At 34.3% G+C, this 14,329-nt stretch overlaps 1 protein-coding gene across 2 annotated transcripts; it reads right to left on the bottom strand.

Moving 5' to 3' along the window:
- Positions 1-3,640: 3,640 nt before the first annotated feature.
- LOC149781332 (uncharacterized) lies at positions 3,641-14,314 on the bottom strand. Of its 2 annotated transcripts, none has more exons than XM_089935429.1 (4): positions 14,220-14,314; positions 7,735-8,855; positions 6,538-6,678; positions 3,641-5,111 (listed from the first exon to the last, which is right to left on the bottom strand). In XM_089935429.1, exons 2-4 carry the CDS (start codon positions 8,836-8,838, stop codon positions 4,932-4,934), a joined length of 1,425 nt encoding a protein of 474 aa, XP_089791555.1. In that variant the 5' UTR covers positions 8,839-8,855; positions 14,220-14,314; the 3' UTR covers positions 3,641-4,931. The 2 variants fall into 2 exon arrangements, with proteins under 2 accessions (XP_089791555.1, XP_089791556.1); XM_089935430.1 differs by lacking the exon at positions 14,220-14,314 and adding an exon at positions 13,912-14,031.
- Between the last annotated feature and the right edge of the window lie 15 nt (positions 14,315-14,329).

Below are 14,329 nucleotides of genomic sequence, written 5' to 3'. Positions count from 1 at the left end.
ACCTGTGGAATCAGTTGCTAAGGACGCCTGAAGTCATTAATGAAGCCTCTTCAATTTTTCAACAGTTGCTCACTAACAACATCATGACAGAGACACACATCATGAGTTGTTGCATGAACTTGTTGAAGATATCCATGATTTATACAACACATGATGAGTTCTGAAACAACTGAGGCGGTGCTTATGCTATGCGAAATATAAGCTGTGATGGAACAGGTTGATGTCAATACAACCCAATGTGTTACTTCAATGATCACAATCTCATCAACGAAACCAGAATTCTTTTTCTGCACCTGTTGCTGCTGGTGAATTACACAAACTTGAAATTGCAAGTGTCATTGCGAATTAATTACAGTTGGCCTATTATCTGATCCCAACTGTTTGGTGGTCCATCCACGAACAATTAATTAATCTTTTCAGCAGTTTGAGGTTCAACTTCGGGTACTGTAAAACCTCCTATAGATGCGTATGACATTACCTCAATCAATGATGAGGTCCAACAAAGAATTTTGGTGTTGACTGGTAAGGACTACAAAATTTCAGTAAGTAAACAAGAGCTCAAACTCGGCTCAGTTATTGCCATTGAATCTCCACATTATTTAGTTAACGTAAGAGTTGCAAAATTGCAGAATCAACTGACCAGGTTTTGTTCCATTTGTCACTGAACATCTGCCTCAAAACAATATTACCAGACCCTTATATACACTGAAATATAATCTAGTAAATGGTCAAGTAGAAATTGACCAATGGGACTACCCTGATATGCCATTACCAACTCGGTCAGCTTGGAATTATCACTCCTGCACATAAAAATGCCTAAGCAATGACTGCAGTACCAGATAAAAAAAACACTCCAGGATTCACCAGTGTTTTCATCTCAGTTATGCATCAAAAAATATTTGAAACTATCACTAAATCAACTGAAAAAAGAAAAGGATGCACTTGTCCGGGTGACAGTTATCGGACTTAGACAATCGTTAAATGTAAAAGGTGCAGCATAATCAGTGTGTTAAATGTCTGAGTAACGTCTAGACAACCTCCCTCTTTGATAATGTGATGTTATGTATATCTATATTATTGTAACTCTTGGTATATGTTTGTATCTTTTACACTGTAAAGAATATATTGGGTTAGTTTTGCCGACATGACCGGAGTCTGTTATGGCATACTAATACATAAGATTCATGTAAGGGGGCGCTCACCAGTTATTATGTACTTTTGAGAGAGTGACATATGTAAGGTGAAGTTGTTCGCATTTAAAACATGCACAATGGAGTGAATGTTGGCATACCTCTATGCCATATTAATGTAATATGGATGATATTTCTTTGGATATTGTACTTTTGGAAATTGTACATGATCTAAGCACACTGCTAACTAAGATGACTGCTCCCTTGTGCTGAAAAATCAGCCTGAATTAGTCTAAAGTACACTATCCATAGAAGCTATTAAAATAGGGAAAATTAATTTTGCCAGACTACACAATACCAGCTTCTGAAAGTGCAATGAATGAATAACCAAATATATAAAATGTAAAAAAAAGTTATCGGCTCCTTTTTATACAATTTACCTCAGAAGTTCAGGAAGTGAAAATGACCTAGTAGAGCTAGCACTTTTTTGAAAGGTGCACATCTAGAGTAAGGCCAAGCTGTATATTCTATAACCCATATTACACCCATCAATATACATCAAAATAAAGGGAATTAAAGGTCCTTTGAATTATACCTAAGATATACAAGGTCTTTTTTAAATAGCCAGTATAAACAGTGAGGAAAGCTGGGGAAATTCTTTTTCTTTAAAATTCTAACCCTATGCAAAATACAAAACTGTAGAGCGCGACCTAAAGATGCTTACATACATGTTGACAATTGGTAATAATAATCTTCATAATTTTAAAGACTTAATGATGCTTTTGTATTAATTTTTCATTGGCTGATGGGGGTTTCAACATTTATAGAATTCAGTGACTTCCCATTGGTTGGGCTAGGTCACATGAATAGGCAAGTTTGATGCAAAATGAGCAGTGTGATCTGTCACATGGGTATATTGTGAAATAAGAGTTGTAATATTAGGTATATTTAATGACAACCAAGCAATCAGATTCATTCTCATTTTGGAGTCATCCTCATTTCTAGTTGTCCTGCTGCAAATCTGCAGATGTGGTTTATGTTGTACTTAGATATTATTCAAGAAGAAAAACATCTGCTTGGACTGTATAGCACAAACAGAAAGTGCTCATTATTTGGACTATAATATTATTCTGAAACAGTTGTGAATTCTTTGAAGTTCTTGACTACGCCATCTTGATGTCACAATTCGTGGCAGACCAGTACACTTTCGGTTTTGAAATTTAAACAGAACTTTTCATTCATTTATGATTTCATAAAATTTTATCAGGATTAATATGAATTCACCACAAAGTTCCTCTCATATTTTTATTTATGACTTTAATAATAAAATTGATTCTAAAGTTTTACTAAATGTGTTGGTTTTGCTTCTTTCTGTTACTTAGTTTGTGACCACAGAGTCAAAATAATGATCCCAAAGTGGGTTTGAAATGTCTATGTGACATCCAGATAACCTCCTTCTTTGATGCTCTTGGTTACAGCATGATCTCAAAGTGGCTGTGAAATGTTAAAAAGCAGAAATTAAATGTGCAGCAAAACCAGGACTCACATTTTCTACAAAAAAACAGATGCTCAAGAAACTGAGCTTCCCAGTGGAATCCTGACACAGTCCCAGTGAAACTGCAAATAGTTTAGATACTGGATCCAAAATTATCTAATTAGCAACTCATTGGTTGGTCAAAAAATATGCAACAAACAATTCCCACTACATGATAATTTATCTTCAGATAGAAGACCAAAATAACACAAACAAAATTACAAAAGGCAATTTATTTTTTGTCAATTATAAATAATAAATGCATATGAATTGTACATGAAAGTTACTTTGAAATGATTTCAATTCAGAGAATGTAATCAAATACATACCATTTCATTTTACTTGTTACATGTCCATTTAATATCATATGGATGACCTGGCATTTGATACAGAAGTTCAATCAATGTTGCACAGTCATACTGGAACCATTTAAGTGTTTTCAATGACATTTATAATTAATATCAATCAAACTTTTATAAATCCCAAATTCAAACAGACATCACATAAAATTTAGCTATCAGACACTAGTGTACATGTCAGATCACAGTAGTAAAGTGGAATAAAGATCAGAAGAACAGAGAGTTTTGCATGACTTTAAAGTCCTTCTACAGTCATCAATACCAGTACAAAGTTTCTAAAGGCTGCTCAGTTAAGGCATGTAATGGACAGTAGAGCTGTGAATTTTTTTTAGTCAACATCTACCGGAAACCCTTCAATCTTGTTGATCAGTTACCTTGGTACCCAATCAAACGGAAATTGTATTAAATGTGTACAAACTTGAACCGACTTGTTGTAGGTTGATGCTGGCACAAACTGCATGCAAAAGTGTACTTTTTTTAGTTGTCAAAGGGTACAAGCTGGGGCGTATTTGCAAGTCAGATCTGTCTGACAGGGTGACTTGTGACTTTGGAAAAATAAATAAGCCCAACTGGATCAATAGATACAGAGGAAAAGAGGAATATTAACAACAAAACTGTGTAAAATATACTTGTATTAATGAGTGGAATATGTCACAAATAAATTAGACAACTTACAAATTGGTCTAATTAAATCCACTAAAATTTACAATGTTTGACATTTGAAATTCATTTATATAATAAATCCATGAATTCATTTAAAGGTCACACAGTGGTATAAAAATATTTCAGAATGATTGGATTCACTATATCCTATAATATGTTAATTTTATGTGTCTTACAAAATAAGCAATGAAAGTCAAGTCTACAATTTTTTTTAAATTCACAGTATCCTATAAATGTCACTATCCAATGTCATCTGGTATGAAATCCAATAATTTATCCTCTTTTCTGAAATCATCCATCATTGTCAAGTAAATCATCATGGACTAGTCATCGTAAATATCATCTGAATCCCTTTCTTTGGCCTTACTGTCATATGCAGGTGCTTATGTGCAGACTGAGTTTATGAAATCTTTCCAAGGTTCCAAATGAACACATGTCAACTGTGTAGCAATATCAAATAACCAACCTCTATTACTTGCCATTGAGTATGTATCACTCACAGCTCAATCAAAGGTATGTTGCATGGGAAAACGAGCTAAGAGATTAAGGTCAAATATTTACTGGAGGAGGCAGAACTCTACTTGGCACGGAACAAGTACATGTATATTTTGCAGCTCAATCAAAAATATTGTCAACCTAAAACAAAAAGTGAGTGCTGCCTTTACAAGCCAAGGGCTTATGGGGCCACATGCACTGGTAGAAACCTGTATATGGTAAACAGGTACCTGATGGCTCATTTTATTACCTGGGTTATTATCAACAGGTGGGTACCGAAATACCAGTTCACAGCTTTTGACATGAAAGCAAATTTTGCTATGATTAACTGTCATGCAAGAAAAAACTCATTATGATACGCTGAGTCATTTAAAAACTCTGAAATGTATTGAGGGACTTTTCTGGAGCAATGAGTACACATCCCAGACCCATAACTGGAGGAAAAGGTTGTTCATCTGAAAACAAAACTTTCAGGAAGAAAAAAACACATAACTTCTTAATATTTGATTTTTCCACTTCTATCAAATTTATTGACATAAAGTTTCATTCAAACTCTGATTTGGCTTAAGTATCAGATCCCATCGACCTTACCAAAAAAAAAAAAAAACTCGATTTTTTTTCAGATGTGTCCCTTCTGTTAAATGGAATGGTACTTCAGACAAACTGTTCATAATTGTCCCATATTTGTAGGATATATGTGGATGTTATAAATGTCAGCCCTGTTAATTATCTTGCCAAGAGCAGATCCTTTCACTGTCTGTTGCTACCCTCCCAGACTCTATTGTGACGATATAGATCAAAGGCTTGTAGAGGTGATGCAGTAGAGAGCTGTTCAGAAGGGGAGTTAACTCCAGGAGTAGACAGATCCACACTCTCTTTCTGAAGATCAGCACTGAAAAATTCCATTAAGTCTGGTTCACTGGACGCAACCTGGGGTGATACAGAGATTATATGTATAACTCATTGTTTTAATTTATGATTTGATCGCATGAATTTTTCAAAGCTATTAAATTACGATACTTTAAATTAAAACAAGTATGCAAATGCATTAAATTTCTCTCACATTATACTTATTTTAAAAAAAGGATGTGACCTTGTTTTCTATAATTTTTATTTGTGACGATTTCATTAGAATTGAGCTTAGATCATCAAATGGTGCTCAAATAATGTTTAAAACAAATGGAGATGAAGATAAAAAAAAATTCATTTCTATTAGTCAAACAACAGCTTCAAGTTTTGCAATTACTTTATGTCACAGTACTGCAAGTCAGTGGATGCATCACAACTGGAGAAAATACTCTGCCATCAGATCTGGGTCTGTGCAGTTTGTCTGCAGTGATCAGTAGAACAAACAACATGGACCCTGATCTGCAGGCAAATATGGATCTTTGTTTGCATTTCGGCTACACTTATAAGCAAACATAGACAGTAAGCATCTTTGTTTCTTTAAGGTGAAATACATTGTCTTGGATCATTTAATGTGTTACTAATCCCCCAGATGATTGTCAATCACTTGGGTACTGCTACACATATTAAACCAATGATGCATTACCCTAGCAAAGAACAAGCTCATTTTATTTACAAAGGACAAGTGAGTGCTATTTACAGATAGCCAATTAAGATACAGAGACAAAATGCATTCCATTCAGAACTCACATGCTTTACCCTGTACTGGTGATGCTTGATTACATTATAGAAGTGTTCCTGAGGTTATGGCATAAACCAAAAGTAATATAAATGCACATATGTGAGCAGTGTGCAAGTTTCAGCACATGGTGCCAGCAACGGCATCAAAAGGAACACAGTGGCACAAACTGAATGCTTATTTCTTCATTATAAACGGCATTAAAATGAAAGCACGTAAATCGAGTGTCATCTGACTTTAGAAACTTCATAAAGGTGCAGAGTTATTTTCATGAGATGCATTGAAATATTAGCATCATCTTTACAACTAGTTACTGAAAATTTCTGAAATTCCTGTGCTAAATGTATTTAATATATTCCTGCTAATTAATGACTATTTTATACAAAACTTGCCTAAAATACTGTTGAATTCTATTAATCAACTACAAACAAGAATACATCATGGGAGATCATTATTCCTAAGTCAGTGGCACATACTGTTAATTGTAACTATGACTGTTGTTGTTGCTGTTGTAGTGTTTTACACCATTTTTCAGCACACGATATGCTATACATGGCAGCCAGTATTAATGGTGGAGGAAGAACCCGGAAAAAAAAATGGAAAGAACCATTGACCCACAAGAAGCTACTGGCAGGCTTTCTCACATACCCACATTGGCCAAATGACCAAAGAACTTTCTAAAACATTATGTTCAAAACCATTTCCACTTACTGTTGACTTGAGTTTTGTGCTCTTGGTGGGTCGGATTACTGGCTTTAAGCTGGCAGCCTGAATATCCTCTACTGGCACATCCAGACTAATAAGACCCTGAAATGTGTTGGCCTCCAACTCCTTGTTAACTCGGGAAGCAGCCTTTAAAAAAAAAACATTGAGGGGGGATGCAAAAAATTATCAGCATGTCCATTCTCATCCATTGATTTAATACTGCATGAAACTCAAAGTCAAGGACTACCAATTTTTTCAGTCTTAAGGCATCAATTGGTTCAATCATATAATGTTTATAGATTTCTTACCTCCAATACAAAAATGCTAAATTGCAATAATGGAGATTCACTTCAAGTATCCTGAGCTTGAATTTGTGCTAAAAAGGATTAAAGAATTTGGGAAATTTGCAATTCTAGTTACATCTGGTGTATGTCATTAAGTGGAGACATTAGAAAATTTTAACTCTACCCTTTTTTGATTCTATAGTTTGATGGATAAGAAACCTGAAGAACACTGCCATTCTTGCCAGAAATTATAAAACTATGATCATGCCTAAAAAATGAAAACAAGCTACTTATCTGCCATCTAGTGTTATCCACAGGAAAACTGTAAATCTACAAGTAGCTAGCCATCATTTCCACTGCATGATATAGGCCAATTATCAGTACAAGTGCCACTAAAACCAGCAAATACAAAACGACCCCAAGGAAATGTCATTACTGCTACTTGAAAATCTTTTCACGAAAATGAATATACAATGGTTACTTTTTTTAATCAGGTATATAATTCAGGGTACTTTGTTTAATCAGGTATATAAATCAGCAGTGTGAATATTTAGGTGATAAACTAATTAGCTGATGGTATAAGTGGTCTTCACAATCAATATATAAATGGTTATGCAGCATAATGGACAAAAATATAAAATTGTATAACTATTTTTCCTGCATCATCCTTGCCAAGCAATTAAGATATGACTGAGTTGTCATCCTTGGATAAATGATACAGTACAAGCTAGAACATTCTATTGGTGTTACTAATGATTTAGGATATTGTGTTATACTCAAATTTACCATGATTACTAAAGTTTCAAATCTCCATAACCTGTCATCAACATTGCAAGTTGGTTAAAGCAACACACCACATCAATTTCAACATCCTACACTGATAGGACCTGTAGAAAAACTTACTTTAAATCATATATACCTTTTCATTAATTTCAGTTTTCACTGTCTCTGATGATTGCAGTTTTTTTTGCAAGGCCTTAGTGATGTCAATGTCACACTCCTTCAAATGCTGTATCTCCTTATTTAGTCTTAGTGTGCTATTATACTCTGGTTTGGCAAACACATGTTCCAATGCACAAGGAACCTCATCTTCATTTTCAAATGGATACGTATACTCTTTCAGCCTGGGTCTACTTTGATTTTCTCTTAAAACAACAACCTTTCTTTTTGGTTCACCTCCCCTTGAATGAGCTATTGGATCTGCATGAGAAACTGTTTCCTCTTCAGAAGATGTATACATTTTTGTTTGCGAGTTAGTTTTTGGAAAAGTTTTAGTATTTCTCTGAGATTCAACATGCGGTGCTAATTTATCAGAAGATTCTGATGATAATGGTTTTATTGGTGGTTCAATGTAGTGTTCTCCATCACTGGACAACAGATCATGCACCTTGACACTGTCTACATGTCTCACACTATATTTTACAGTCCGAGAGGATGATTTAGAATCAGTCTCTGAATCCAACTTAAAAGAATTTGTTTTATCATCACTATACATGGCTGGACTGTATGGCTTACTTTGGGAGGATTTTGCTGACTCAAACTCCAATTCATTCTCAGTGCTTTTAATTTCATTGTCATCTTCAATTTGAAATCGGACTCTGTGTTTACACTTTTCTTTGTCCTCATGTTTCAAATTACTTTTAGGACCCTTCTGAATCGGAGTCCCTTCTGGGGTCACACACAGCACAGGATCAGGGTCTAAATGTGCAGGCACTGCAAATAATTTCATAGGCATAGGTGGTTTCTCTGGGGTAACACATAAGTTGGGATCAGGAATGACAGCACTTGGCCTGTCCGAAACCTGCCATGATGGTTGCGGCAAGGGATGGCACAAAGGCAATGAGTCTTCCTCTTCTAAGCTCTGTGAGAAATCAAATCCAGGGTGTGGAAATCTTGTGTGCACTTTGTTGGCATAGCTATAAACTTCATATTCTGATACTGCCCCATGAGTCTTGTTCCCAGGCCCTGATGGATACAGGTGGGCTAATGGTTCTGTGCCATGACAAATAAAATGGGTGGCCATGCTGGCACTGTTGTATTCTGAAAGAGGACAAAGTCACTCATTTGTCATGAAATAAATACAGGTACTTAAGACTTAAAAAATGTTAATACATGTAAGTTGATAACACTGAGATTGCATGCTAATTATATTCAAAGTTAGGCAAATAAAACAGAGCTGTACTCATTTGGAGGTGGACAACTGCACAATAGTATTTTCATTTTAAAAAAAAGCACTGAAAATCTGGATTTCTTGTGAGAGAGAGTGAGAGAGAGAGAGAAAGGGAAAGAGAAAAAGGGAGAAAGAGAGAAAAAGAGCAATTTTTTTATATCTGTGTTTAATTTGATATCACTGTCTAAAGTGTGCATAAACATTGTGTTGTAGATGCAGATAGTAAAAAAAATATTTATTCATGTTCTAAAATCTGATGCTCTGCAAAGTCAGTTCATTCCTGGCTGTTGAATGCTCTACACCTTAGTTATCATAACAAAGCTTCCTGAAGAAAATTATTGCCATGAACTTTAACAAGGGTGACATCTGTGTGTGTGACATTCAATCCAGTTTATACTGGAACATACCTCTTGCTTGACTTTGCCCCAAAATGTCCATGTACTTTACATTGATTTTATTATATTTCTTGGTGCATTTTTAATATTAAGATCTTCTAAGGAATACTGATCTTCAAGAAAGAAATAAACTCAATAACCATCTATGAATGAATGAATGAATGAGTGAATGAATGAATGAATGAATGAATGAATGAATGAATGAATGAATGAATAAGTGTATGTGTCTCAAAGATGACACCCATTGTTGAAATAATTGGTACTGAATGCCTACATAACCTACAGGATTAGTATTTGTGTCAGCATGATAATGCCAAAATATGCAAAACTCTCTTTGCTGGACTGTATAAAAATTAGGCCTACAATGTATAATATTCCCCCGGATAGTTGTGCTGTGAGGTTCAACAACATACTGCCAGCAAAAGCTGATGTGTGTTCCCCAGCCCACTGTTTTATCTTTTGTGTGTGTGTGTGTGTCTTACACCATTTTCATCAAATGACAGGCTACACACACACACAACAGACTGTATATTTGTTAGAGGAAGAACACAGAAAAGTCCTGGAAAGAATGAACAACACATGGGAGGCTAATGCCAAGTTTTCTCACACAGTCCTGCTGGCTGAGCCTTTGACTCGAACCTATGTGAGATGCATGAGTGATATGTGATGATAAGTGCCTTAAATGACATAGCCATCAAGGTCCTTTCCTGACTGGTCAATTGACTAGAGAACTAGAGTCCAAATTTTCAAGAATATCTCACAAACTCACACATATGGCAGTTCATGCTGACAATGTTGCACAGATTAAAGTCTAATTGCTTTAATTGGACTATATTTACTCTGATGTCTCTTTCCTGATGGAATCAAATCTAGTCACAAGCAAATGGATGCATTTTCAAGTTCTGCTGACAAAGATTTCAGTGGGCTCAAATGCAATGATAGCTAAGGAATGCTAAGTTGGTTGTAGTTGGGTTAATTTATTTAATAAAACAAACACACCAATGTTGATGAATGCAATCAGAGAGACTTATTTTCTTTATCTCACCCCTAATTCAACCAATCTAGTCATTTATCAGCTAATTTCAACCAACTGAAATCTATGTGTAAGGAACTTGAAAATGCATCCATATGCTTGTGGCAGGATTTGATTCCACTGAGAAAAATACATCAAAGTACAAAGAGTCTAACAAAAGTGATGAGACTTTAATCCACGTGTCAATATGGGCTGCCAAGTGTGAGATATTTTTAAAAGTTGGTCTGCATTCCTTGGTCAGTCAAGTGAAAACCTGTGAAGCAACATTGTCTGTGCTGGGATTGTGATGAAGCACACCCCCCCAACATATATATCACGGTGGATGTCTCATACTATACAAAAATTTGGAGACATGTTTCATCAATAATACTTACTCGATCATAATAACTTAGGAAAACTACTACTACCTCCCAAACTGAAGCATTAGAGCTGGTATATGAATTAACTAATGAATGAACTAAAACCTTTCCAACTGAAAAACCTGCTTCCCAACTTAACTGAAACAGCCAATATGCAAGTGCATCTATTTTTAGAAAGAGGGGTAAAGTAGTTCCAGCTTCTTAACAACAGTCCACTGATAGGATTGGAAATTTATGGTTTAATTAGTTGTCAACGTACTTGTAGTAATGTCAGGCATTGGTTAAATAGTATTTGCCTGGCCACTTTTTCCCTGCGTATTTTCACAATTATGAGTGAAAACAACTTTGACCTTACAGTGCTTATCAAATTCCACAACATAGCATTATCCCATATGTTTGATATCTACGTCATTGCGTTTTTATCCAGAATCTTCAATAAATAATATCTACACTTTGCTTTCTATGAACTGAAAAGTTTCCTTAATATATTTGCCCAAATGCTTAAAGCAAACAGACATGTAATAGTGTGGTACTTCCCAGACATGATGATATCTGACATTATTTCCCCCTGACAGGTTCACTTATGGTTTTAAACTGATTTTATGAAGAAAATAATGTACATGCAGCAGTCAAAATCTTCAGATCAATGATTCTATTTTAATAACACAAATTGCTATTTACATACTACTAAGTTTCAAAACACAAGCTTTTTTTATTTTTTTATTTAAATGACTTGTGGAATCAATTGACAATTGCTACCACCAGAGACATATAGAACAGATCTCTGCTATAACTTACTTGGCAAAGGGTTAATAGTCGATCACCTATCAAAACACGTACCTGTGAATGTTCAAGAGTTTGTTTGTTGGTGCATATTGAAATTAACACCAGTATTTGATGGCTTGATGCCTACATTTCACCTTGAGCTAAAACACAAAACTAGAAATAATTGGCTGAGACAAGGGAGCATATCAGAAGTTAGTCACTCAAAATGTACATTTAAAAAATCATAGTTCAAAGTAGCTTTCCTTACAGAAAGCGAAGTTTTCATTTTTTAGGCGACTTAGTCACCCACTTTGCTGGTAGTGTGACCCTTAAATGAGTTTCCATGGCTATTATCTTGTTATTGGTTGCTAATTTTTCAGTTCAAGGTCTTTTACCAAAACATCTATCTCTCTCTTGCTCACTTAAATTTTTTTTTTACCTATTTCTAAACCCATTTTTACATAACAATTCCATGTATGTTTGCTTTCAGTCCATTATTTACTGGAACAAACTTAAAATTCTGGAACAAAACAAAAATGCCTGAAGAAGAATAGTTGAAAATACTCACTATTTTATTGTTTTCTGACATTATAATAGTTAAAATTAATCTCAAATAAGTTAGGCAAGATGTTTTATGATTTATTCAAAACAGGTGTATGTACATTAATTATACACACGCCAAAATGCCCACAAGTCGATAAGAATTTTCATGGTGAATATAATTTTATAAACTAATCTCTTGATTGAACATTAATTTCTAAATGATTGATTGATTGATTCTATTTTTAATGGCACATCAGCACTGTAAGGCTATTTAGCCCCAAACAAAATCTTATATGTATAATCTTTTAAAAATTATGATAAGTCTCATATCGACCAGCGATATTAATTTCTAAATGAAACTGGGTAAATTATCCCTATAACAATTCCAAGTAAGTGATCCTTTTCAGAAATTTTGAAACAAAGATATACCATATATAGTATAATGGACAGGCATTTCCTAATACAGTATCTAAGCTGTGTGAATAGCGAAAACAAATAATTAACTTGCAAAACATTATGCAAAGTTTTGCAAATTCACCTAAAATGATCCAAAAATGGTGATATAATCTAACAAGACAACTAAAATTGTGGCAAACTAAGAGCAGGGGAAAGAAACCTGGAAAGAGAAAAAAGACAGTGAATGAATGATGATCAAAGAAAAAAGATAGGTGCACTGACAGAGACAAAGCATTAAAAATTATAAATGGTTACTAAATGTCAACTTAAAATAGTTTAAATATGATACCAATAACAGCTGAGCAGACTTTTATTTCTTCATATTTTGCCACATTCTGTGATGTATGTACATACAATTTTTAAATATTACTTTGTGTTGTTCTGCCTGTCTTAAATGTCGACATGCTGAGCAATAAAATATGAATCTGATTGTTATTAAACTGTTTTTATTCATTCATGAGAAAATGAGCTCTGTTGTTAAATATTAACAATGTAGCAGCACTATAGAAAACAATCAAAATATACTATCTTATACCGTCCTACAACTAACCGCTACTTGCCAAAGTTTAATTCATGCAGATATCCTGCTTATCAAATTCAGTTTTCATAATAAGCATATCTTGATATATACACTGTGTAATTTATTTTGTTCCAGTATCATCTATTTTTTGTTGTCCCCCTCTTATGTCAAAATATACAAAAAAATGAACGTTGGTATAAAATTAATTGAAATTAATGGAAATAAATGTATATCTGGTTATAGAAGTAGAAATTTTTAAAATAAATACTTTCTTTCCGGTATTATCTAATTTTTGTTCTGTTCTTTTTTTAAGTTTTAGTTTGATCCAGTTTGTTCTAGTAAACAGATCCAGTTGTTTTTGCTCTTTTAACTACTGGTTTATCTGCATTCTAACCATTTATCATATATATCAACATGTACTAATTATATATACATGTATATCTTTTGATTAAGTATCTGCAAATGGTTTTAAGATGCCAACACGGATAAACAGAAAACAAAAGTCAAAATTATTATTATGCGAGTTCCTTAAACCCACCCACACCCCCCATTTTACTTTATCTTAGATTTTACTAAATTGTGTTGAAATATTGTTTGTGGCAAGGTCAAATTTCCGGGGGGAGGTCAATTTTCCAGTCAACTTGCTCTGGGCAAGAAGACTTTTACAGAATTTGTAAATCCCCGAGATGTCAGTTTTACGTTTTGTCCTTAAAATCAGTACTGCAATAAAAAATTGATTCCGTCTTTACCTAATGGAAGGAGTGCACAAAAATGTGTCTGTTTCTAATCTCCTTCCCAGTTTTACGTTTTGTCCTTAAAATCAGTACTGCAATAAAAAATTGATTCCGTCTTTACCTAATGGAAGGAGTGCACAAAAATGTGTCTGTTTCTAATCTCCTTCAAAAATGTAAGGCCAGTTCCATACAAAAAAGATTAGGATCTAGACCAACAGAGTCTTCTCCACCTTATTCTGACATTTACTGAACCACTAACAACAATTTTATTTAAAAAGGCATGTTGGAACTTGACATAAAAATAGCGTAATGCTGTAGGAACTTTGAAGATGGAAAAGAATATATTAAATATTGTTAATATTAAGTCTCTTGCATATGAAAACACTGAAAGCTGCATAAATTTTTTTTTTTTTTCACCAAAAACCTTACAAAAATTTATCAAGACATGCGAAAAACTGCCAGTGGGTTTGTTTGGTCCGCCATGGAAAGTAACCGGAAATCCGATTTGCAGGAAGTACTTGTTCGCATGGTTCTCTAAC

Source organism: Sinohyriopsis cumingii, chromosome 15, assembly GCF_028554795.1.
Source record: "Sinohyriopsis cumingii isolate HCF-2022 chromosome 15, ASM2855479v2, whole genome shotgun sequence".
Lineage (NCBI taxonomy): Eukaryota > Metazoa > Mollusca > Bivalvia > Unionida > Unionidae > Sinohyriopsis > Sinohyriopsis cumingii.
The sequence above is the reverse complement of the archived record's forward strand: the minus strand, read 5'-3'. Positions and strand labels throughout refer to the sequence as shown.

Bases quoted from the DNA above. Each gene is read 5' to 3' on its own strand.
- LOC149781332 (XM_089935429.1), bottom strand. From the start codon at position 8,838: ATGGCCACCCATTTTATTTGTCATGGCACAGAACCATTAGCCCACCTG. The intron at 6,679-7,734 runs GTATATATGATT...TTTTTTTTAAAG, and splicing joins AAACTGAAATTAATGAAAAG to GCTGCTTCCCGAGTTAACAA. The intron at 5,112-6,537 runs GTAAGTGGAAAT...GTATCACCCCAG, and splicing joins GCACAAAACTCAAGTCAACA to GTTGCGTCCAGTGAACCAGA.